Source organism: Micromys minutus, assembly GCF_963924665.1.
Source record: "Micromys minutus genome assembly, chromosome: 29".
Taxonomy (NCBI): domain Eukaryota; kingdom Metazoa; phylum Chordata; class Mammalia; order Rodentia; family Muridae; genus Micromys; species Micromys minutus.
In genome coordinates, this window is record NC_137964.1 from 2,572,723 (window position 1) to 2,598,301 (window position 25,579).

At 47.5% G+C, this 25,579-nt stretch overlaps 2 protein-coding genes across 4 annotated transcripts; one reads left to right on the plus strand and one right to left on the minus strand.

Annotated features, from left to right (window-relative positions):
- Window positions 1-678: 678 nt before the first annotated feature.
- On the minus strand, window positions 679-5,703 carry SPDYE4 (speedy/RINGO cell cycle regulator family member E4; the record flags this gene model as incomplete). Its single annotated transcript, XM_080940570.1, has 5 exons — window positions 679-733; window positions 2,271-2,356; window positions 2,913-2,971; window positions 4,026-4,244; window positions 5,601-5,703. The coding sequence occupies 5 exons, from the start codon at window positions 5,701-5,703 to the stop codon at window positions 679-681; spliced, it is 522 nt and encodes a 173-aa protein (XP_080796696.1).
- A 5,780-nt stretch (window positions 5,704-11,483) lies between these two features.
- Window positions 11,484-24,439, plus strand: ZNF12 (zinc finger protein 12). Of its 3 annotated transcripts, XM_080940429.1 has the most exons (6): window positions 11,484-11,652; window positions 12,473-12,532; window positions 12,744-12,858; window positions 15,690-15,816; window positions 16,024-16,119; window positions 20,703-24,439. In XM_080940429.1, exons 4-6 carry the CDS (start codon window positions 15,783-15,785, stop codon window positions 22,538-22,540), a joined length of 1,968 nt encoding a protein of 655 aa, XP_080796555.1. In that variant the 5' UTR covers window positions 11,484-11,652; window positions 12,473-12,532; window positions 12,744-12,858; window positions 15,690-15,782; the 3' UTR covers window positions 22,541-24,439. The 3 variants fall into 3 exon arrangements, with proteins under 3 accessions (XP_080796555.1, XP_080796554.1, XP_080796556.1); XM_080940428.1 differs by lacking the exon at window positions 12,744-12,858; XM_080940430.1 differs by lacking the exons at window positions 11,484-11,652; window positions 12,473-12,532; window positions 12,744-12,858 and having other exon boundaries at window positions 15,734-15,838.
- The last annotated feature ends 1,140 nt before the right edge of the window (window positions 24,440-25,579 follow it).

Genomic DNA, 25,579 nt, shown 5'->3' on the forward strand with positions numbered 1-25,579 from the left:
GACTACCAAGAACAGCAGCGGCAGTGGAGAACAGGCGGGTGAAGCCTAGAAGACAGTGTGTGCTACAAAGGGCAGAGCTGGAGAAGTGACCCAAGCTCTTGGAGGAATGAAGAAACTTGTGAGTGAATCCCAAACATTGGATGGTTAGAGTTTGATTTTGCTTTTGATTGTGACTGTTGCCTGATACTTTTTCCTCTTGAAGGAAGAAACAGAGCCCACAGTTAAGAGACTTTGAATTGAAAAGGAGACTGAATTTTAAAAGAGATTGGATATTTTAAAGGGACTGAAATTTTAATATGTAAAATTTTGTGAAGACTGTGGGACTCTTTAGGTTATTTAGATCTTGGGGATGCATAAGAAAGTAAGGGTTGAGGCTTAATGGAAATATGTTTGTGTGTCAAGTTGACAAGGGGTAAATTGTACTGGCTGGTTTTGTGTCAACTTGACCCAAGCTGGACTAAGACAGCCTCTATCACATAGTCCATTTCTCCAAGATCCTGTCTTTAAACACAGCAATGCTGGGCTGTTTCAATGTGTGGGGGTGAGTGGGGGATGAGGGTGGTTTAGTGGGGGCTTAGTGACTTTCCTTATTAGACCACAGACAGGAGTCCACACCTCAAAGGACAGCAACATACCTTCCTCAAGCCGGTGACCTCAGGCCTTCATAGTTTTAGGGTTCTAGGTTGGTGCGATCTCGTGCCCACACCCAGAGGTCTGGATTGTAAGCCTGGATCTGGAGAAACAACTCCCTGAGCAATGGCTGACCCACCTCAGGGACACCCTCTACTCTGCCTGTTTAGCCTCAAGGTTTTCCACCTCCCACATTCAACCCCATTTCCTTTCTCTATCTGCCCAGCCTGGCACCCTGCACCCCATGCTTCCCCCCAAACCCCACACCTCTTCACACTCCTCCCGGGACACCCAGCTCCTCCAGTTCATGGACCGAATGAACTGGAAGCGCAGTTTGTGGAACATGGGGCGCTGGGCATAGCTCTTCCCATAGAGGAAGTAGAAAATGTCTTGTTTAGGGGCCTGGTTGTCCTCCTCCATGTCATTGGCCAGGTACCTGTGGAAGAAATCAGGGAGTTTATGGTTCTTTACCACGCAGGATCCAAACAATGCTGGGGGGGCATTTCTTTATGGGATGGCAGTAGTCCTTTCCAGCATCATGGGGACCATCCCACTGTGGACAGAGTCCATCTGAAGGCACCTGTCACATGGAGCTGATGGAGACAAATGCCTCCAGATTCCAATGCTGTCCTTGTCCCACTAGACACGAGATGATCCCAGGGTTCCCTTCTCCATCCTTTCCACTTCCCTGGGCTTATGCTGGGTACACACCCTGGAATCAGGTCAGTCTCAGCACCTAAGCCTCAGGACTGACACTGGATTCCTTTCCTGGTCATCCTCCCCTTTCAGTGGCTGACAGGGGTCTTGGTTTGTATGGTAGAAGAAAGACTCAGAGGGAGAGAGTCAAGGAAGGGACACAGGCACCACCTTCATGCTTGAGGACAGGGTTAATTCCCTACAAAGGACTGTGTGTTTCCTGTTTCTTTTTTCTATGAATTTTTGATTGTGTGGATGCACTATGTGTTTGGCGGTTCGGGCTACACAACTGTACATTTAAACATAGCTGAAGTCAAGCTTGACTTGTTCCTAGAAGCAACCCACCTTGTTTCATAAGGCAGGGTGACATCCTGAGACCTCAGTCTCATCAGTTAGGTGAGGGGTGCTGCTCTAAACCCCCAATGATCCTCCTTTACATGAATCCCTAGCACTGGAATTCCTAACACCTGGACAACCTTCTTGTGTGGGGGCAACAAAATCTTAAGGTTATTTTTTAATTGGTAATGGGAAACTACAGGTTTTTTTTCCTTAAGATTTATTTATTGTATGTATGAGTACACTGTAGCTGTCTTCAGACACACCAGAAGAGGGCATCAGATCCCATTACAGATGGTTGTGAGCCACCATGAGGTTGCTGGGAATTGAACTCAGGACCTCTGAAAGAGCAGCCAGTGCTCTTAACTGCTGAGCCATCGCTCCAGCCAGGGGCCTAAAATCTTAACCTAAGTCTTTGTGTGTGTATTGCAAGCAACATTACCAACTGAAACATTTCCCAGCCCTTGTTAAATTTCTCACTGGTATAAGTTAGTTTTCACTAGTAAAGATAGTTTACGAACATGTATGCTGCAAGGAGAGTCCAGAGGCCCACGTTTTGTGGCCCCACACCAAGGCAGTGAGCAATGGGAGGAGATGAAAATACTCACAGAGCCAGGAAGAAGTGGATTGGCCTATACTGCCAGGAGAAGAGCCCAGCACGGCTGAAATAAGCTATGACCATAGACAGGAGATACTGGTGGAGAGAGGAGACAAGAGGAGAGGTCACACCCTGGAGAGGAGGAATGTAGGGACAGAGGAAGGGTGGCAGAGGTAGGCATGAGGTTCAGAGAGGAGCTTGGAGTTTTGGTGCCTGCGGTGTGGGCAAGGGGAGGTGGAGGGGCATGAGCAGGTGCCCTTGCTGCTCCTGCATGACTGCATGGCTGGCTGCAGCCTGTATGAGCATGGCTGGCTCTGGGTCAGTCCTGAGGGAGGGTTTAGGCCAGCAGGGACAAGGAGAAGCTTGTCCAGCTGGAGCAAAGGACCCCAGAGAGCTGTGGGGGGAGAAGAGACAATTCCCAGGGTAAGATGGTGGCGTTGGGCTCAGATTCCAAGGTCCCCAGTGAGGCAGGAGCCTCCTGTCCACTCTGTATGAAGCTGCCAGTCCTTGCAGAGAGACATTGGCAGGGTATCAAGGGCCAGGACCGTGTGGCTTCAGGTGGAACCACTGAGGGGCAGAGGAGAGTGGGTTAGTGGGGTCCTTCCCCAGGCAGGACAGGAGCAAGAGGCCAGCTCAGAGCAGGACCCCTCACCTTGTCTGACACCCTGAACATCTTGTCCCAGGTCAGGAATCTTTTCACCACGGGATCCTCTGTGAAGGAAGCACACTTGTTACAGTGTGAACAGGAACGTTTTGGGAGCTGGATCCAGGAGAACTGGCTCCCTGGGGAGGGGTCAGGTCAGGTCAGGACCAGTGTGCGACCTAACATTGTTGGACTGTCCACACCATATCCTGTAAACCGATCTAATAACAAATACTGTGTGCCTGGTGCCGTGTGTGTGTGTGTGTGTAAATGTCATGTTTCTGTAGGTACTTTTGATTAATGCCAGGAGTAGTGTTGTTGCCAAGATGTACTAGACAGGTTGTTTAAGGCAAGGATTATGGAATTTGAGGCTAGAAAAGCTACATGGTGTTCAGAGCTCAATGGAGCGTGTCTAACAGGGATACTAAGAGGAGTGCAGACACTGGAGGCCTGGCTTGTGAAGCTCAGGCTCTTTCTCCACATGAGAGCTTTTTAAGAATCTGTGGTTACCGGTTATCTAGGGATGCAGAATTGGCTTGGGTTAATAAAAGATCAACACCACTGTTAGTTACAGGAGAAGAGGAATACACAATGACCGCATCTGCTACTGCAAAGACAGGCACTGAGCAAAGTTAAAGTATCAGTGGCAGGCATGTCATATCACACTGAGATATAGTTACTGTGAATGGGGCTCTGGGATCAAGCTAGAATTGGGAATGTGGTAAACAGGACCAAGATGCTTCAATAGACTGTGATATTCCCTCACTATAGCAAATGCACCATTCCATGAGCCAGAAGCACGTATGCTGACAGTCCCATTTGCTGTCATATGAGGGTTGGAACATGACTGTGCTTGTGTGTGCGTGAAGACACCTCAGCCCAGCAAAGTCAGAAAGAGCAAAGTTACAGAGGCCTGGTGAGCACCAACTTTCTCGCCCTCATGTGGATCGACATCCACTCTAGCTATGTCCTTGGCACCTATGTGACCCTGAGAACAAATTCAACATAAGTCATTCAGGCTGACAGAGTGCGGGGCTGTGAGGGCAGACTTTCCACAGGGAAGGGGGTTGACTGGAAGTTCCTTCTTTTGCTTAAGGAGCGAGCTGTGTGGGCATTTCTTACCGAGCAGCTTGGTGAAGACTTTGTGGTGTTCAGGCCGCACTGTAGACACACGCTGCCTCTTCAGCCTCATTTTGAGCCCACACAGTGTCTCCACTGACCACACTGGCTGGGGATCAGGTTCCAGTAGCTCTGCCAGGTCATCCTCAGAATCTGATGACAAGTCTCTCTTCCTCTTTGGGCTGTTGGATGGAGGCTGGGGACTGGCTTCCACCCTTGATTCTATGTGAAGAAAGCCCACCCAGTGTCAAGCTCAGGCTTGAGGATCTCCACCCTGCCCCACAGTACTCCAAACACCCCAAACCTCTTCAGCTGCTGCCTTTCCCCAAGCCACAGTGCCATTTCCCTCTGGGGTGGCATCTACCTGCTCCCTCACTTTGTGCCTGTCCCCTCTCTCATTCCTTCAAGATTCTTCATTAGAGACATATTGTCCCATAAATAGAATGTCTCTTGTTGTGTCCCCTCTTCTCTGTCCTGTCTTTGATTCTTGTTGCCTAACCCCTTCCCTTGTTCTACAGAGTTTTAGTCTGTGCGACACCTGAGTCTCCTGCCCTGTCCTCCCTGCCTCCGACCCTGCATCCTGGGCCCTCCTTTCCTTCTGTGCTCTCCTCCCTATGTTCTCCCTCTCACATCTCTTCTCACTCTGTCCCCTCACCTGCCAGTCCTGAGATCTCCCCATCCACCACCACCCCAGGTGAGGGCCTGGTGATGCCAGGCTGAGGACTCTGTTCCTCAGAACACAATGACAGTTGGCCAGCAGTCACGATTCTCCCAGCCTGTATTCCCCTTTCCCCAAATCCCAGACTCTGATTTATCCCGCCCTCCTCCTGGACTCTGACTGAATCCACGCCTGGAGTCCCTTCCCCCATCTAGGGAGAAGTCGGGAGTGGAAGAAAACTCCAAGAAGATGCTGTTGTCCACCGAGCTGCCTGCCACCATGGAGTGTGTCTCCTCCAATCAGGAGGAGCGGATGCCTGTGATGTCATCAGCCTTCCAATCTGGCAACCAGTTTGAAATAAAACATGTGTAACTGACAGATTGATGTTTCTGCTTGTTCTGAGGATTAGGGGTCATCCTGTCTCCTACACTCATTCCATCTCCAAGACCATTCTCTTTGTCTTCTTTGCAGCGTATATACTAGGGGCTGCATTCTCTTCACAGAGCCCTGAAACATGGTAGATTCTCCTTCCCTCTGTGCACCCCCATTTGAAACCTCAGTCTCTTCCCCATTATACCTCATTTCTCCATTTGGTTCGAATGCTTTTTTTTCTTTAACTTAATTAAATATACTTATTTATTTTTGTGTTTTGTTTAAGACAGGGTTTCTCTTGTTTGTCCTGGGACTTGCTCTGTAGACAAGGCTGGCTTCAAACACAGAAATCTGCCTCCTGAGGAAAAATCTTTTTATACTCCTCATTCCCCTTCCTTGCTCTATAGGTTTTCAACCTATGTGACATCCACATCCCATCTGCCTGCCCTCTCCTCCTGGCATCCAGGGAACCACGTTCTTTATTTACTTCCATGGCCTTCCTCCTTCCTGCCACCCAATCATGTCTCTTCTCACCCTGGTAACTTCACCTGATAGTCCTGGGATGATATCATCCATCACTGGTGAGGCCATCGTGGTGCTCAGCTGAGGACACTGTTCCTCAGACTGTGAAGAAGGTTCACTGGAAGCCATAGCTCTCTTCCCTCCCTTCTATCAAATTCTAGATTTGTGTCTACCCCGCCTTCTTCCCAGACTCTGGCTGAATCCACTCCTGGTTCTTCCTATATTCTAGGGAGAAGTCAACTGTGGAGGACAGCCCTGAGAAGGTGTTGCTGCCTAGCTCCACAGAGTTTGGCTCTTCCAATCAGGAGGGGCGGAAGCCTGTGAGGTCATCAGCCTTCCAGCCTAGCAACCGGTTTGAAAGACAACATGTGTAACTGATGGGTTGATGGGTTCCGAGGATGAATGTGCAGGTTTGGAAATCTAGAGTTGGAGAATGCAATGGGGATTCTAAAGAAAGCAAGACCACTAGAGATGAACATAGCAGGATAGGGTCCGTGAGGGGCTCATGAGGAACCTGATGAAGATCTGACATGGCACAGTGGTAACAGGCTGGAGTTTCTTCTCTGATGGGAACTTTGAACCAGTGTTGTAATGTCCGTGTGAACATGAAGCCCTCAGAGGAAAGTTGAGCCTGGCCTTCTACCCCTAGTATCTCTGTGCTTTGCTGGGCCTGCTCCTATAAAGTTTCCATTTGTCCTATGGTGTGTGATGGTCTTTAACCCTTGAAGAAATCTTCCAATTCTATGACTCCTAAAATCTAGTGAGGCCCTTGGGTGTAGAAGATGCTTGTTAATGGAGAATTTTTTTCCTGCCTACGATCACAGTAGAACCTCCGGATTCACACTGACTTTTCTGGCTGGTCAAGTTTGCAAAGAGGGGAAATATATAAAAAGTAACAATCTCTGGATTTAGATTCCTGGAAGGGAGGCGAGTCCTGAGACTCACTGCCAAATGGAGTGTTTCTAAGCCACAGAGGAAGGAGAGATCCTGGGCAGAAGGGTGGCATCCTTTAGCAAAGGAGCAGATGTTCAGTGTCTACCTATTTATATTTCTGATTAAATATTCTGATAAAAAGCAACTAAGTAAAGGAAGCTGCTAAACCCCCGGTAAATTACTATCCATCATTGTGAAGTCAAGAAGGTGTCAAAAGGCTAGGCACAGCCCATCTGCAAAGAGAAACAATTGCACATATGCTCACTCATTATTTGTGATCAGCTTGACTCCTTTATTCTTAAATGGTTTTGAATTCCCTTCCCAGGGAATGGTACCACCCACAGTGGGCTCACATCAATTAACTTAATTGAGATGCTCTCCCACAGAGGTGCTCAAAGGACAATCCACCTTGCTAAAACTCCTTTCCCAAATGATTCTAGATTGTATCAAGTAGACAAATCTAACCATCAAAGTGCCCAAGAAGGCAACCCATGATAGGTCACAGGACAGATGACCAGAAAGACTCAAAGTGCCAAGGACACTCAGTGGCTTACAAGCTCCCATCCTCTGCCTGCTGTGGTAACATGCAAAGTGCCCATTGACATTGGGAGGTGTGATTGCAGTCACGGCATTCCCACTTTTGCTCCACTGCTGAGAGTTTTAGAACAGGATATGCTAAACAGCATCAGGTGCTGGGTAGGATGTTCCCAGCCACAGCATTGCTTTTCACAAACCACCTCTGTTTTAACCTCATCTTTATACATTTCTGACCAAACCACAAACCTTTTCATAAGTCTTTCTGCTCCGCATTTACTCTTACTTTACTTTTAAACCTGGCTAAAAAGCAGCCTATGATAACCAGGCCATAGTCTAACGACTATGCTGTCCCTAAAATTCCTTTACAGCATTGAATGTTTGGGCTTGTTTGTTTGTTTGTCTGTTGCTATAATTTTTTTAAAAATGCCTCAAGGAAAGCAACAGGGAGAAAGTACTGATTCTGACTTGTAGGCAGGGTATAGTCCTTTGTGTCAGTGAATTCCCACTGCAAGAGCTTGAAGTAAGTATCTGGTCACATTGCGTCCGCAGTCAGGAAGCAGAGAGTGGATGATACACAAGGGTGTTTAGCCATCTTTCTCCAATCTTATATAGCCTAGTATCTCCCGCCTAGGGAATAGCCCTACCCACGAGTAAGATGAGTTTCCTGACACCAGTTAAAGTAAGATAATTCTAGAGTTGTGGCAACTCCAACTATCACAGCTCCACAACCTCAGAGCAAGTGGGCATGGTGGCTCTTGTCTATGACCCTAGCACTCAAGAGGCAGAGACAGAATGGTCTTTCACAGGTTTGAGACCAGCCTGGTCTACATAGTGAGTTCCAAGCCAGACAAAGATATATACTGGAGCCCTGTGAAAAATACATAAATAAAACCAAAAATAAACAACTAGCACAAAGTCTCAGGGCACAGACAAAATATTCACAAGTTTCTTGGCAGAATGTAATATAAATGGCTTCTTGTGCAATTTTCAATAAACATCTCATTCTCACTTGAAACTGCGTGCAGTCTACACTGTGTATTTCCTGGAAGTCTTATGTTTTGAACTCACTCCAGGATCTCTTACCCAGTGGGGTTTATACATCCTTAAACTTCTCTACTGTATAGTTCGAGACTCTCAAATTTCTCTTTCAAGCCAGCTCCACAGGTTTAGAACCCACAAGGTCAGTTTTTAATCACAGCAACTGCCCCACTTTCCTGGCACCAGTTTTTTCTGTGAGTTGCTTTTATATTCCTGTGACACTGTACCTGACATAGACTCCTGAAAGAGGAACATTATATTTGACCTCATCATCTCAAAGGGTTCAGTGCATGGCCCCTCTGCTGTGCGGTTCTACGATTATTGTGAAGAAGAAATGTGTGGTCGGGGATAGCTGCTCGTTGCACGGCAGACAGGAAATAGAAAGAGGAAGACAGGAAGGGACCAGGTAGTCCCAATAAATCCCCCTGGCTTCCACTGGACCTACTTCTTCCATCCAGAGCCCATGCTTTAAGTTTCCAAGACCACCCCAAACAGTTCCATCACTTGAGGACATTGTGGGGACAAAATATTTGACAGATGCAACTTCAGAACAGAAGGGTTTATTGGAGCTCACAGTTGGAGAACTGTAGCCCATCATGGCAAAGGGGTGGTGGCAGTAGTGTGTGGGGATCACATCTCATCCAAGACCCTAAGTCCATGGTGTGGTGTTGCCAATTTCAAGGTGGATCTTCCTGCCTCAGAAAAAAACTCTCAGAAAATTCCCTCAAAGACACACCTAGTGGTGTGTCTCTGTGATGGTCAGTGCTAACTGCCAACTTGACAGAATCTAGAATCACCCAGAAGACAAGCCTACAAGCAAGCCTATGAGGGATTATCCAGGTTGGGATGGTCTCCTGGTGAGCCCATGCAGAGTTATCTTGATTAGTTTCATGAGTTAGGAAGACCCACTCAACTGGAGAGCACCATTTTCCTGGGTTGGGATCCTGGACTATATAAACAGAGAGAGGAAAGTTAAACATAGTCATCCCTCTGGTTTGTAGATGCGATGTGACTAGCCAAGTCAACTTCCTTCCAGCATCATGGACCACTTTTGAATAGTGAGCCAAAAGAAAGCTTCTTTCCCGTAAGTAGCTTTTGTTGGACTGTTTTATCTAAGCAACATGAAAAGAAACTAAGGCAATCTTTTAGGTGGCTCTAAACCCAATCAATTTGACAACTGAAACTCAACATTTTGCCACCAACCGGTACTGAACTGCAGAGGCTGACAGCCAACATTAGCTGCCTGTGGCCCAGAACCATGAGCCTTAAGATGGACAGGAAGGATAGTGACAGAGATTTCTGAAGTGGTTGCTTCTCACGCACAAACACTCACTGAGGAACATCTGCTGAAGTATGGGAGATTTTTGTTTTCCCTGTCTTTAAGACCACATGGCTTTCAAATGTGTTTATGTTGGTTTTCATAGTAGTTTTATGTTTTAAATTGATTTATTACCGTTGTTTTATATGAGTGTGTACACAGCACATATGAGAGATCAGAGGACAACTTTTGGGAGTTCTTTCCTTCCACTATGGGATCTGGGAATTGAAGTCCAGTTACAGGCTTACATGGCATCTAGCTGACCCACTTTGGTAATTTATGAAGATTGAAAAAAATATATATGGACAGTGTGTATGTGTGTATGTATGTGCACACATTTGTGCATGTGTGTTCACACATGTGAATGTATGTGTGTGAATGTATATATGCATGTATTCGCATGAGTGCATACACGTGCTCATATGTGGCATGCGTGTGCAAGTACGTGTGTGTGTGTATGTTTGTAAACCACAGGCATCAGATACTCTGAACTGGAATTACAGGTGTTATAGTTGGACAGACACTGGTGCTGGGAGCCAAGCTTGGGTTCTCTGAGCACCAGGAAGAGCAGTGCATGCTCTTTAACTGCTGAGCTACCTCTCCAGCCCTGACCCATCTTAACTGTTTGTTAAAAATTCCCTAGCAAGTTGTGAGTGATAGTGCAGAACTGTCACAACTACTCAGGATTTCAGGTTCAAGGCCAGCCTGGGCTCCAGAGTAGGTTCAAGCCTGCTTGGGTAGCTTAGTGAGCCAGCTCAAAACAGAAAGGACACATAAAAGGGCTACATGTAGCTTAGTAGGCAAGTGTTTGTATAGCATTGGGAGACAGACAGTAGGTATACACATACACACAGATATGGCACAAACAGACACACACACAGACACACAGAGACATTCCCTCTCTCTCTCAGCAGATGGAACGACCAGCTCTCCCAAGGGTATTTAGCTGAGTATAGAACACTATTAAATAGTATTGAATGACTATTGATGTTAATAATAAGCTTTTACTATGAGCACCCATGCTAACGTTTATTTTTCCTTTAAAGAAGCTAAGCATTTGATTCTATAATCAATAGTTGCAAGACTCTTTCTGCATGTGGGAAACAGAAGGCCATTAGCCAATCAGTCCGGTGGACTGTCCTCAGAGCAACCAGAATATCTTCTTAGAAGCTCAGCTACTTCCAACACTGCTCCCCCTGGGGAAGGGGCACAATGTTCACAGATGCTTGCTGTTGGAATGTGTTCGAGGGAAGCAGCCATTTCTGCCCCGGCTACAGCCTGAGGCTCCACAAGAGCCTTCTCTCCAGCAGCCTTCACCTACCTTTGATCCGTATTACTGGCTCAGCAGGTGAGCTGTGGGAGGGTGAGGTGATGAAAATGGAAAAACAAAGACTGACTGCAGGACCCCAGACGGCCCACACTGATGGAATGTTTCCTTGGCTACTCAATTCTATCTGAGCAAGCAGAAGGATCTCAGCCTACTGACTGGTAGCCCTTGCTCCGTATGTTTGTATATATGAAATCTTTCCTTAATACAAAAATTAAATGGGCTTGATAAACACTTTTTCCCCTCCCACTTTATGTGCCTTCTGGTTGCTTTTAGAATTTTTATGCATGTGTTGTGTGATCCAGCAAAACCGTTGCTGGGCATTTCTAGTGCTTAGTGTTTGATGGAAACTTCTAGCACTTCGGTTAAACAGAGCGCGACACAGTTTTCTTTCTTTCATCTGTTAGAATCTACCTTTTATCTAAAAGCCCCTGGCCCGGAGAGGTCTGGGTAACTGGATATAACCCCTCAGGCATTCCCGGAGGTTCAAAGGGAGTGAGGACAAACACGATGGTGACCGCTGGGCTCCCATTACTGTTGCTCTCAACTCAGCGCCCACAAGCTGCTAAAAGGAGGAGACTTGTGCGACGATCCCTAGAAGCGTAAGATTTCTGGGAGGTCCCCCTCCCCCAACAAGGTTGAGAGGAAGACCACAGGGACCAGCCCAGTGCGAGGCGCTGCTGCGCGTGCGCATCTCTGTTTGTGTGCGTGCTCGCGCAAGCGCACGACCGCTGCGCTGTTTCCTGCGGTCTGAGTCTCGACGCTCGCACCTGCAGGTTTAGCCTTCACCAGCTGAAGTCGGGAGCCTGCGGAGCCGAGGCCGGTGCGTCCGGTTCAGCAGCGGGCGGACGCGGCTTTGCAGGCCGAGGAGGCCAAGGGCCGGGCTGACGGGGCGTCGAGACCCGGGCCCGGCGCGGCCTCTTAGGTGAGGCCTGAGGGTGCAGATCGGGGCCGTGGGAGGGAAGGCTAGGTCGGTCTGATTGCTGGCGGGGGCCTGAGACTGCTGGCGGGGTCCTGAGCGATCTGCACCAAGCCTTGGCTCCCTGCTGTCCTCAGCTTGCGGGATCTGGGACGGTAGCAATGGTCGTGTTGACGGCTTTGAGCTGCGTAGACTGTCGGAGTCGTGCAGGCGTAGGAGGGGTCAGCTGCAGAGGCGCTGTCCACACTGGTACCTCACTTGACACTTCTTTCTCCCAGAGCTTCAGGGTCTCATGATGCGTTCAGCATCCTTGCTCTTTCTGTTAGTTTTCCCGAGCCTATCCCTGCAGCATCCTATGGTCTAGTTCAGGAAAAGTTTGTGTTTGTATATGTTCATAGGGGAAGACTGCGGGTCTGCGATGGTGGTGACATAAGCGAGGTCACGCGTAGGTTTGTTAGTAGGCGTGCTAAGTCTTTGGCCGGCTTTCCTTCTGTAGTATTAAAGTCGTGGTCACAGTATCACGTACTTTTATATAAATACAGTTCCCACCAGGTTAACTGTTTTGTTTTCAAAGCAGCCTGTGAGTATTTTGTATCCCATACCAAGTGTCAATTACTTAATTAGCATTTCTTGTTAATTCACCTCGACAGCTGCACTCATTCATTCCCGAATGTCCTGGTACACGGTTGCAATTCTCCAGTCTCTCTTAAAGGCGAGGAGGCCATCATCCATAGGTGTTCTTCTGGGAGTGTTCCAGGAGGTTCTTATGCAGGAGATTCCCCCTTTTCCACGCCCACTTGGGATGACGCTGTTTTTCCTTCCCCAGGCCCGACTGCGTTAGTCCTGCAGATTCTTCCTGCTGCAGCAGAAGATGAACACATCCTTGGTAAGTTTGGTGTTGTTTCCACTGTCTAGTTTGGTTTATTGCACCGGAAGAGGCAAAGGACAATTCAGATCTAAAGGGGAAAATAAATGCGATAGTTAGAAGTTAGAATTAGACAGAACAGTGGACAGTAGTAAGCTTTGTTGAGCTCATATCTGTGGCTAGCATAAGCCATACCAAGTCCTTATGATGCTGTTGTTGACACCTTGACCAGATCTAAAGATGAGCCTCTTGGGCATGCCTGCCGGGCATTGTCTTCGTCACAGAAGCCTGTTTTGTTCTGGACAAGACCATTCCCTGGGCATCTTGGACAGCTTAAACGGGAAAAGGTGACTTGAGCTGCAGCAAACATGTCTTCCTCCCTCTCTGTTTCCTGATTGTGGATATGGTGTGGCTCCTGCTGCCTTGGCTTCTGATGGACTCCACAGCCCCAGCTCTCCAGTGGTATTCTAACACACACACACACACACACTCACACAGTCTCACACACACACTCACACAGTCTCACACACACACTCACACACATTCACACACACACTCACACAGTCTCACACACACTCACACACACACTCACACACACTCACACACTCACACACACACACACACACACGCACACACACTGCCTTTAGCAGCCTCTGTAGGCTCCTCTCTTTTTGTGATGCCTGTCTTGCTACCCTGTTCCTAGATTTAGAATGTCTTCTGCTTCCATGTGGCTCTTTTTACCCTGCTTAGATCTGGCTCTCCTGGCTTTCCCCAGCAGCTCTGTGTTGGCTAACGTATGGATCAGCCAGCTGCCTGCTGAGCACCTCTGTGGAATATGTCCAGACCACACCTAACGGACTCCATGCATCTAAATAAGTTGGTCCCTTCCCCCGTTATTGCGCCACCTCCTGTTCCTTTCCGTTCTGTTGCCCTGCTTGTAATTTCCCAAGGATGCAGTGCATTCAGATCCCATTTTCTACCACCACATTCAGTTTTCTCCTCGGTCTGGGTAGTCTCTCTTTGGTTTGTTTCAATTTTTTGTTTTTGCATCCTTGCTTGCTTCAAGACTCTCGGCATGTAGTTCAGGCAGCCTGGAGCTCTTCAGCCAGGGTCGTATGCCACCATCCCTGGCCCTGGTGATGACTTTCAGTGACCCAGAAGTTCAGTGACAGGCCCATTTGACTTTTTCCACCCTCAAATAACCTTTCGTCCCCTTGGCTAGAGTTACTGGTTAATTACTCGATGGCAAATGCCAATGTAATCTCCTAGGTGTCGGCATTCACCAAAGAGTAGACGGTTCCTTCCCCGAGGTTCATTTGTGTTCCCTTAGTGGGAGAGTCTCAAATAAAACACACAGATTGTGGATGAGTTTATCCTGAATGTGTTCCCAGTAAAGAGCTGGTCCCTGGGTACTTGTAATATAAGAGGAATCCATCACTTGAAGGCAGATTCTGTCAGCTCACATTCATGATCTGTCTGTGGTCGAGTGTTATCTTACTATTTGGGTTTGGGTGTTGTTGTTGATTGTTTGTTTGAATTATTTTGTGGGTGTCCATGTGCACATGGCATTTTGGGTGTGTGGAGGTCAAAAGACAACTTTTAGGAGTCAGGCCATGATTGAACTCAAGTTGTCAGATTTGGTGGCAAGCACCTTCATCTGCCGAGCCTTCTCAATGGACCTCATGTTTTCCTTTATAAGACACTCTGTGTCTTTCAAAGCAATGGTTTCACGTCTTTCTCTTCTGAAAAGAGGCTCACAGGTCACTGGCTTGAAGCATCACTGTTGTATGGTTAGTGGATGTTTATAATATACTTGGTAACCAATAGCACAGATAGCACCGGAATCTACTCCATGGTGCTAAGTGTTTCCCATAGAGTCCATGATCCCACTGGTGTTTGTGAATGAAGCGGTTTATTCAAACGTTAAGCACTGAGAGGTAGTCAGTGGTTAAAGCATTTGCCCCAGGAGTGTGTAGACTGATGTTCAGATTTTCAGAAACCCCTAAGAAATGCCAGGTGGGTGTGTCAGCCTGCCTGTAGTGACAGCTGAGGAAGAAGGAGACAAGGGGAATGTGAGAACAAGTTCTGGGATTGCTTGAGAGGGTGTGCAGTACAGAATGTTGAAGCATGGGGACAAGCGTGTCTAGCCTGCAGGAGGGACTTGGATGAGCAGTTATAACGTGGGAAGTGTTGGTACCTAGAGGCCAGCTAAACCGTTCATGAGTCCAGGCAGGCAGGCTCTCCATCAAAGCAGCCGGTGCCCGGACTCCCGAAGGAGAGAAGAGCTAGCAGCAGAGGACATGGGGAGTAGCCAGGGAAGTAAGGGGTGGGGCACCATCTTAGTTCATATACTCGGGCAAGATGGAGAGCATCTGGAAGCGCAGGGTGTACCTAGGACTGCATGGGTGTCCCTTGGGCCTGAGCACCTCAGTGGTGGGAACTGCTTCTGTTGCTTTTTGAGTCTCCAGCAGCCAGGTTTGTTCCTGGCTTACAGTTCAAGCCCGATGCTCCTTTTTTTTATTAGATTTATTTATTTTTATTTATATGAGTATACTGTACCTTCAAGAGGGCATTGGATCCCCTTAGAGATGGCTGTGAGCCACCATGTGGTTGCTGGGATTTGAACTCAGGACCTGTGGAAGAGCAGCCAGTGCTCTAACCGCTGAGCCATCTCTCCAGCCCCGCCCAGTGCTTTTTTAATGTGTATAAATGAGCCCCAAGGCAGTGGGGCTTTTCCTTTCTTTCTGACGTGCATTTGTGTATATGCATGGTTTGCATGCATCAGTGCATGTGGAGGCCCAGGTTGTTGTTGGGACTCATCAGTCACACTTTTACTTTACTCATTGGGGAAAGATTTCTTATTCCAACTCAACGCTCTCCAGTATGGCTGGTCTCCTAGCCAGCTTTCTCTGGAGAGCCTCTGTCTGGACTTCCAAGATTGAGACTACAGGTGGGCAGCCATGCCCACCTGGCATGTGCTGGGTTTCTGGAAGTCCAAACTCTCATATTCTCAGAGTCTCGAGGCATTGTGCTTTTGGTAAGCATGCTTTCCTCTCGCAGTCAGTAACATAAAGTAAGGTGTCCGGTGTTCATGCTTAACTGCATATGTTACCAGGGAGCTCAGTGAGATCTTGTCCAAGTGCCTTTGTGTGATCTGATTCTGACCATGTCATTGCAGGGCCCACTGTCATTCAGGGATGTGGCTGTGGCCTTCTCCCAGGAGGAGTGGCAGCAGCTGGACTCTGAGGAGAGGAGGACGTACAGGGATGTGATGCTGGAGACCTACAGCAACCTCGTCTCCGTGGGTGAGGACCACGTGCTTCCCAGGTGCTCAGATGTGGGATGTCCACCAGAGCGCATGCCTTTAACTTTGAGTTGTTCTGACCACCGGAAGGTCCTGACCTTTCTGTGAAAATAAAGCCCTGGGGTTCTTGGGGTGCGTAGCTGGCACAGTGGCGTAACCCTGAAGTCGCGCAAGCAGGCTCAAGTGGTTTTTCATTTCTCATTAACAGGGTATCACATTATCAAACCGGACGTTATCAACAAGCTGGAACAAGGAGAGGAGCCGTGGACAGTAGAAGAAGCGTTCTCACCTCAGAGCGACCCAGGTGTGTTCGTGGGACAGCGAGCAGACGGTAGTTGGGGAGTTCCTCTCAGGAACATTCTCATCATCCCAAGCTTTAGAGACTTCTGAGGTAGCTAGTCGCCTCTAAAGTTGTCTTCCTTCCCCCATGAGAGTGGTTATAGTTTTCCCCCTGGCTATCATTACCCGAAATCAAAGGTTCCTAGCTGTCGGTGGGAGGTGTGCGGCTTTAATCCCAGCGCTCCGGGCAGGGCAGGTGGATCACTGTGAGTTCTAGGCCAGGATGATGTACAGAGCAAGTTCCAGGACAGTCAGGACTGACTACACAGAGAGACCTTGGATTTTGGGGGGAGAAAGAACAGAAGTCATTTTGAGTTAATCATTGTTGTGGTTTTCTCTCATTGGGCATGCATAAGTATATCACCAAAAGACAGCCTTCTTCACGCTTAGGTTGCTAACTCCCTGGCTTTCTTTTCATTCTCTTTGACTGAAATGCTTGGGGCTCTGTATCAGTCACTTTCTTTGGCTGGGATAAAATCCCCACAAAAGGAAGTTAAGGGAGAAAAGGGTTTTTTTTTGACTCCAGATCAAGGGCCTATATAGTCCGTCACGGTCCTGAGGTCACAGCAACTGGACTTTGAAGTGGTTGCTCACACTGCATCTGCAGTCAGGAGGGGAGAGAGATGTGAGGTGGGGCTCAGGGACGGACTGGTTCCCTCCCATCAAGCCACCTTGCCTGGGTAATCCCCACAGACGTGCCTCGAGGCCTGCCTTCTAGGTGCTTCAGCGCTTGGTAACCATTGAGGGCTTTTCTTTTAACCTTTATTTTGATCTTCCACATGTATATATGCCTGCATGTATATGTGTGTACTGTGTGCTTGGTGCCTGTGGAGGACAGAAGAGGTGTTAATTGTCCTCAGACTGGAGATACAGGTGTGTGCTAGGAGCCTATCCTAGGTCCTCTGGAAGAGCAACTGATGCTCTTAGTCGATAAGCCATCTCTCCAGTTAAGTTAGTTTTATTTACTAACATTATTGGGAGCATGTGTGTTTGGGTTTAGCAGCAGCACACATCTTAGGTCACTGGACAACTTTGTGACTGACTCTCTCCTACCTTCATGTGGGATCTAGAGAATGAACCTAAGTTGTTAGGGTTAAGCCGCAAGCTCCTTTATCAAGTGAGCCATTTCACCTCCCACCTCTTTATTTTCTTTACGGTCAGATTAAAGAATTTCTATCTTAACCCGTGTGACCCCAGCCTCTCCCTCTGTTGGCATTTTTCTTGTTCTTCAGCAGTGCATGCATTGGTGAAATCCAGTCCCACGGCTCATACATAGAGTTTTGTTTTGTTTTGGTTTTTAGAGACCCGTTTCTCTGTGTTTCCCGGGCTGTCTTAGAACTTGTCTGTAGACCAGGCTGGCCTCGAACTCAGATCTGCCTGCCTCTGCCTCCTGAGTGCTGGAAGTAAAGGCATGTGCCACTCATAGCTTTATTCCCAGGCCCTTAAAGGATGTGCCCTTGTGTCATGTACACAAATGGCATTTGAGTCATTTGTCTTCCCTCCCTAAGTCTCTGGAGAGGATTGTGCTCCACCTGCGTCCCGGCTGGATGATGCCACAGAGGCTGCTCCACCATCAGCTCGGTCTGGTTTTGCCGACCCAACGCTAGGGTAGCAGCCATTCTGTACAATTCCTACCATCTGTTCTCTGATAATTGCCTGTGTTTCTTTTGCTCTTGCTGTATGTGAAAATTGATCCTGAACTCACAGCCGACGGTGGCTGAGCACTTTTCTCGTCTTCCCTGGCCGCTTGGTCACACTGTCCTTGTTCCCCACCATGGCCCACACAGTTTCTTAGAATATCTGCTCATCAGGTGGAACTGGTCTCCAGAGTCATGGGCTATTTTTCCTTAGGAAATATCTTACTTTACCCTCTATATAGTTGTAATGTAAGTATGAAAGGTGTCCTGTAAATCCTAATTGGCTTGGAATGACTCTCCATCTGAGATATCTAGTGTCTGAGACCAGCTCGAACTCCCAAGAGGTCCACCCGGAAATGGAATGAGGATTGAAAGAAAAAGATAAGTTAGTTAAAGCTGCAATATGACTTCTGCAAACTTGAGGCCAAAGCCTTGTTGCAGAAGCGAAACTTTTTTATTTGTCCTCTCTTTTAAAACTGTTTTAATTACATGCAATTAAAACATGTATTTTTCAGGAGTTAACAATCTTGGAGGTCAGGTGAAAAGGTCAGAGACAAGAATGGATACTGCTGTGCCTACATTCCAAAATCTACCCTGCATTGCTAAGGATACAGCCTGGAGCATCAAATACGAATGTACTTTCCTTTGCTGCCTTCTAAACAGCAGCAAACTACAGATGTAAATGCACTTCCTTAAAGCCTTATTCTTAGAACCTGCCTAGAGCTACAGATGCAGATCTGCTCGATAATAACCCTTAGCGGGCGCAGCACAGAGGCCAGATTCCTGCCTTGGCCAGCCCCAAAATGTCCTGGGATAAAATTAATAATACTCCACCATCAACTGTTTAGGGGTGCCAGAACGGCTCTCCACAGTCTAGGGAGGGAGATATCCTTTACAAAATAAACCTATTTAAGTTCTTTGTCTTCCAAGGCTTAACACAGCACCGGCTCCATATTACCTATAAAGCAGTGGTTTCCTGGAACACTCACTGACCTCCTTTGGTCGGTGGTCTTATTGTCTTCTCTTCATGGATTTTTCATGTCTGCAGGCTGTATGTTTCATTAGGATAGATTACGTTAGGATAGAGTAGTAAGGTTTGTAAGTCTGAGCTCAAGTTTCTACCCCTGGAAGTTCAGTCCTTCCCGACCCCTGCCGTTGTTCAGTCTTCTCTCTGCTGTAACGTGGGCAAGAAGTCAAACAGCAGAGCAGTAGGGATGGAGACTTGTGGGTGCCGGGGTGCCAAGAATTTTTGGCTTCCCGGAAATCCTAGCATAGGACAGTGGCACTGTGAGCTGTCTCAGCCGACTTGATAGGACATAATGATGTTACTATTGATTGCCAAAGCAAATCTTGGTTCCCGTGCATTTCGCGGCCATCTTTGTTGAATTAGTAGCTTGTTTTTCCTGGAACAGAATGTTTTCAGTTCTGACTAATCCTGGCTTCAGGTCAGCACTGGGTTCAGGTAGAGATGTGTTGATTTTTTTGATACTGGTGGATTCTGGGAGGCTGTAAATTTAGGAGATTAAATTAATAATGTGTGTCTTAATCTGCATGACATCGAATAAGATTGGTCTATTCCATTATTTTTAAGATAAGTGAGAACAACATCACCATTGGAGAAGCACACTGAGGGGTCCGTATGCTCCATGAAACTCAAGTTCAGGGTCAGGAAACTGCGGCGGGTTGTGTAGGAATGGGTGTCCTAGTTCTGTTCTATTGCCGAGATAAAACATGGTGACTAAGACAACATTGAAGGAAAGTCCATTGCTGTCACAAGCAGGAGTATGGCACTAGGTGGCACAGCTGAGAGCTCAGTCCACAGACAGGAGGCAGAGAGCTCACTCAAAATGGCCTGAAAGCTGCCCCTGGTGACACACTCCTTCAGGAAGGCCGCACCTCCTAATCCTCTCCAGACAGCTACCAGCTGGGAAACCAAGCATTTAAATGCTCAAGACTTACAGGGGACATCTCGTTCAAACCAGCACAGTGGGCCACCACGGTCATTGGTAGATTAAAAGTGGGATGAACAATCTCGAGCGATCTTGAATGTGTGTCTTGTGCATGTGCTGTTCTAAGCACTTCGACTCCTACAATCTCACAGCAACCCTGTAACATAAAGCCCTCATTTCCTGCTGCCATGCGGATACTTCCCCTGGGTGGCCCACATCCCTTCACATGATATGGGTCAGGATAAGAACAGTAGTAAATTTCATGGTCTTAAACCACAGCACTGGTAGAATATTTTTTCTTAAATCAACACTTTTAGTGGCTGACATCTTTTTCTGTGCCATCTGATACTTCCTATTGAACATAAGTGGTCCAGAACTCTCCTTCCAGGTGAATGCCTAGGTCCCGGGTTCTAAACATGAGGAAAGTTTAGCTGTAAAACTTACATGACACATGGGAAGGAAATTCAAAATATCATGGAAGGATTCAGAATAGAGACATTGTACAGTGTGGCAGTGTGGTCAGCCATGCCGTAGATTCTAACCTCTCTCTTCCAGTGTGAACTGATACAGGGAACGGTGCTTGTTCCTGTTTCCATATATCTTGTTCTCTTTCTTGTGCAATGATGTTCCTGGCTGTCCTGAAGGCTCTCCCGTTGTTCCTGGCTGTCCTGAAGGCTCTTGCTGTTTGCTAAGATTTCTTCCATCAGCCTTTTATCCAGCATCACCTTTACCTGTTTGTTGTTGCTCTGGGTCTGTGAACAAAATACTCCAAAGTAGCCAGAGGTGCTGTGTGTGATTGGTTGCTCTCCTCCTCACCAGTGGGCTCTGTCAGTGTTATTCCAAAAGAGTGAGCAAGCCCTGGTGGTGCTGTGCGGCAGACACCAGATGAGAGGCCCTGTCTCAGTCTCAGTGTCTTAAGTAGGAAGATGTACACATGTTGGTTCATTTTTGCCTCTTTTCAGATGAGCTCTGGCGAGTGAGCAGCCTGATGGAGGAAGTCCAGGAAGAGGAAGAGACCCAGTCAGACTCAGCTGTGCTCAGCTACAGAAGCCTGCGCGATGCTTCTAGTAAAGACACTGACGTAGAAACAAAGTTCGTCCCCTCAGCCAAAGTCCTCCCTAAATGCGACTCCTGTGAGAAGAGCTTGATGTGTGTCTCCGCATTCATTCGTAGTGACGGAAGCTATGCCAAGCTGCAGCCCAATGTGTGTGCGGGGTGTGGGAAGCCCCTCCCCCACAGTAAGCTTGAGAAAACGCACCCTGGAGATGAGTCTTATGAATTTCAGGGAGATGGAGATGAGTACACCCTAAGTGAAGAAGGTGTTTATCAGAAGATTCACTTTTTGGAGAAGCCTTTTGAATATGTTGAGTGCCAGAAACCCTTCCCAAAGAGCACTGTGTGTTTTAGTCACCTAGCAGAGGAGCCCTGTGACTGGAATGTGTCTGAAGAAGCTTTTCTGCAGATGTCAGACCTCAGTGCCCACCAGGACTCTCTCATGGAAATGAAGCCCTATGAATGCCAGCAGTGTGGGAAGTCCTTCTGCAAAAAGTCAAAGTTCATCATCCATCAGAGAACGCACACAGGAGAGAAACCCTTCAAGTGTAATCAGTGTGGGAAGTCCTTTTGCCAGAAGGGAACCCTCACTGTCCACCAGAGGACCCACACGGGGGAGAAGCCCTACGAGTGCACCGAGTGCGGGAAGACCTTCTACCAGAAGCTGCACCTCATTCAGCACCAGAGAACCCACTCGGGAGAGAAGCCCTACAAGTGCAGCTACTGTGGGAAATCCTTCTGCCAGAAGACACACCTCACTCAGCACCAGAGGACACACTCAGGAGAGAGGCCCTACGTTTGTCACGACTGTGGAAAGACTTTCTCTCAGAAGTCAGCGCTCAACGACCACCAGAAGATCCACACAGGCGTCAAACTCTACAAGTGCAGTGAGTGTGGCAAGTGCTTCTGCCGCAAGTCCACGCTCACCACCCACATGAGGACGCACACGGGCGAGAAACCATACGAATGTAACGAGTGCGGGAAGTTCTTTTCCAGGCTGTCGTACCTCACCGTGCATTACCGAACCCACTCGGGGGAGAAGCCCTACGAGTGTGCGGAGTGTGGGAAGACCTTCTACCTGAACTCGGCCCTCATGAGGCATCAGAGGGTGCACACGGGAGAGAAGCCTTACGAGTGTAACGAGTGTGGGAAACTATTCTCACAGTTGTCCTACCTCACGGTGCATCACAGAACTCACTCAGGAGTGAAGCCCTACGAGTGTAGCGAGTGTGGGAAGACCTTCTACCAGAATTCAGCCCTCTGTAGACACCGGAGAATTCACAGAGGGGAGAAGCCCTATGAATGTTACATATGTGGCAAGTTCTTCTCCCAGATGTCCTACCTCACCATCCACCACAGGATCCACTCCGGGGAGAAGCCCTACGAGTGCGGCGAGTGCGGGAAGACCTTCTGCCAGAACTCAGCCCTTAACCGACATCAGCGCACACACACAGGAGAGAAGGCCTACAAATGTTACCAGTGTGGGAAGTGCTTCTCCCAGATGTCCTACCTCACCATCCACCACAGGATCCACTCCGGGGAGAAGCCCTTCGAGTGTAACGAGTGCGGGAAAGCCTTCTCTCGGATGTCCTACCTCACCGTGCATCACAGAACCCACTCAGGAGAGAAGCCCTACGAATGTATGGAGTGTGGGAAGAAGTTCTACCACAAGTCAGCATTCAATAGCCATCAGAGAACTCATAGGAGAGGGACCGGGAGTGGGGTTGATGTGGGAAGGCTCCTTTAAAGTCAGACTCGAGACCTCAGGAGACTAGAAACTCCTGTCTGCTGCTGAGCCTGTTGTACAATTGGCCCTCAGTACCCGTAGGTTTCATCTCCAAGGATTCAGCCCACCGGAACTACATAGGAAAGAGGGTTTCTCTGTACTGCATATGTACAGATTATTTTTTCTCTTTACTCCCTAAGTAGTACAGTGTAACAGCTCTTTCTATTGCATTTATATGGTTTTAAGTGTTATAATAACCTAGAGGTGAGTTAAAAGTACATGGGAGGGTTATGTAGGGTGTACACGATTACGATGTCATCTTACATAGGGACTTAATCTGCACACTTTGGTGTCCAGGTGGTCTCAGAACCACACTCCCACATACCAAAGGATACCTGTGTCAGAGAGCTCACACAAATGAGCACGAACAAGTCTATATGGAATAGATTTATCAGAAACTCACAGGGCAGGAACCACGGTTGTGGAAAGAGCACAGAGCAGACTACACAGAAGTCAAATGTCTAAGTGTGTTTCAGCATAGCTTCAACCTGCTCATCAGGGAACCGACTCAACTGAAGGAATGTGGGAAGCCCACTCCTCTGGAAACTGCTAATACTAAAGGATGTTTTGTAAAAATTTAAAACAGGGGCTGGAGGGATGGCTCAGAGGTTAAGAGCACTGACTGCTCTTTCAGAGGTCCTGAGTTCAAATCCCAACAATGACATGGTGGCTCAGAACCATCTGTAATGGGATCCAGTACCCTCTTCTGGTGTGTCTGAAGACAGCTACAGTGTACTCACATACATAAATAAATCTTTTTAAAAAATTAAAAGAAATACTCTGCTAGAAATAAGTACACCTCTAAATACAGGATGTAAAATTGTCAGTCTGGTTAGCCAAGTTTGCCGCACTAAACTGGTAAATGATTCCCCGGGAACATAGGGCTTGGGGTTTCTTGTTTCTGTTTCAGTAACCATCACAGAAGTCTCATGTTCAGTTTTAATCAAGCTTGGAAAAGTGTCGTGTTTTTACTTTGTAACGTGAGATTTCCCTTTCTAAGTTCCCCATCTTCATCTGCACTGTCACTGAAGTATTATTTGGAAGTTAGGAACTTGCTTTTTCTCTTATTTTTTCCTTGGATTTTAAGATGCATTTGATCATTGTCACAGGATTCTATCCTCTGTAAAGAAGCCAGGCTTTTCCCCCCCAACTATAGCAAAGACAGAAATATATCTATAAAAGAGAAACCTGAATAGATCATTTTAATCTAAGCCAGAGTCTACAAAGGTGAGAAGTCGCTCCGGCACTCACTCTGAACAACTAAGATACTGTCATTTGTATATGCTGCTGGCTCACGTATGTGGATGTTGCTCGCGGAGCATAGTGGCTGGGTAGTGCAGTGTGTGCCGTGGCTGTGGACACGCTCTGCTGTCCTGTCCCTCGGAGATGAGCACATAGACGACCGTGGCAGACTTCACCCGGTGCCTTCTGCCGCTCCCACCGTGACTCACAAGTCATCTGAGCGCATTCCTCCTCGGATGATGGGAGGCAGCTCCTGGGAAGTTTTAATTGCTGGGGCTAATCCTTTCTCGGACCCATGTTCAGAGAGTTAGAAAAGATATCAAAGATCATTTCTTGAAAGGGTCTCCTCAAAGAAGCAGAAGCTTAGTGAACATCGCCTTGTCTGGATGCAGTGACTGCCAACCGTGTGTAGTCACGGTTGTTACAGAAAGTGGAGTAACCTGGGACCTGAATGATTTCACAGAGCCACTAAAGCAGCATGTTTTTTTCTAGGAAACTGTTTCTAAACCAGGTGACTTAGGAACGTTCTGTCAGTAACAAGAGGACAGTCTACGTGGTGCCGCATTACACTTTGTAGGAGTTCTGCAATTCAGAAGTGGACTTTAGGCAAATCATTTATTTTGATGCGTCAATAGAGAGATTTATTGTCTGTAAATTTGTATGTGAATAATCTGAGCACTGAAAATGAACTTGAAACAAATGTGTATTCTTCCTTGAGCTGTCCTGTCATTGGCCTGTAAGATTTTTTTCCCCTGTGTGTTCATATGTGCACACGTGTGCATGTGTGTGGAGGCCCCAGGACAACTTCAAGTGTTGTTCTTTGGGTACTGTCTCTGTTGTTTGCTGTGACATGGTCTCACTGGCCCCAGCCTGTGTCAGGAGTCACTTGTATGTAGTTCCCCTTGGTAGGTCTCCCAAATGCCCAGCTTTTGTACATGGGACCTGGGGGTGGCACTCAAGTCCTGTTCCTTGCACAGCAGGCCGCAGTGGTGGCGGCCACCCATAGCTGTGGCCACCCATGGCTGCATCTGGCTTTTCTCACATGGGTTCTGGGATTCAAACTCAGGTCCTCACAGTGGCGAGGCAAGCACTCTGCCCACTGAGTTCTTTTGTCCGGTTTGAGATACAAGCATTGCTTTGCAGCCCTAATGGGCCTTGAACTCGTGGTGGTAATCTTGCCTTAATCTCTGAACTGTGGGAGTACAGGTGTGAGCCACCAGTGTGACCCATGTAATTTTCGAAACTGACAACCTCAGGTTTACTCCATTTTCTAATACATCAAGTTTATTTGGGTAGTTTAGCTCACTTGTGGCTTATTGCTTATATTATTTGATGATATATGGTATAAGGTAAGGATCTAATGTTCATTTTCAGATAATTCTCCTGATAGCCCGTATCTTTTGAACAATTTATCTATTATACAAAAGGTCACATTCATGTATGAGACTCAGCATTTTGTTGCTCGGCATCCCGTACCTTGTATAATTGTGAGTTTGCTAAAGTCTGCTAAGTGGTTTAGTTTGGGATTGAAACAAAAGGTTGTTAGCATATTTATTGAAATATCTACAGCAAGGCATGGTGGTGTACACCTGTAATCCTGGCACTTGGAAAACAGGCAAGACAAGCAGACCAACCAGCCTGCAGTGGATAGCCACATGCACAAAGGTCCCACAATTGTATCATAACTTGCTGACAATAGGCATCACTGTGCATGTGGAGGTCCAAGGGGGATACCAGGTTTCTCTCCATCACTCCTTT

Coding starts and splice junctions, on each gene's coding strand:
- ZNF12 (XM_080940428.1), top strand. Junction 15,817..16,023: donor CAGCAACCTCGTCTCCGTGG/GTGAGGACCACG, acceptor TCTCATTAACAG/GGTATCACATTATCAAACCG. Junction 16,120..20,702: donor CTCACCTCAGAGCGACCCAG/GTGTGTTCGTGG, acceptor GCCTCTTTTCAG/ATGAGCTCTGGCGAGTGAGC.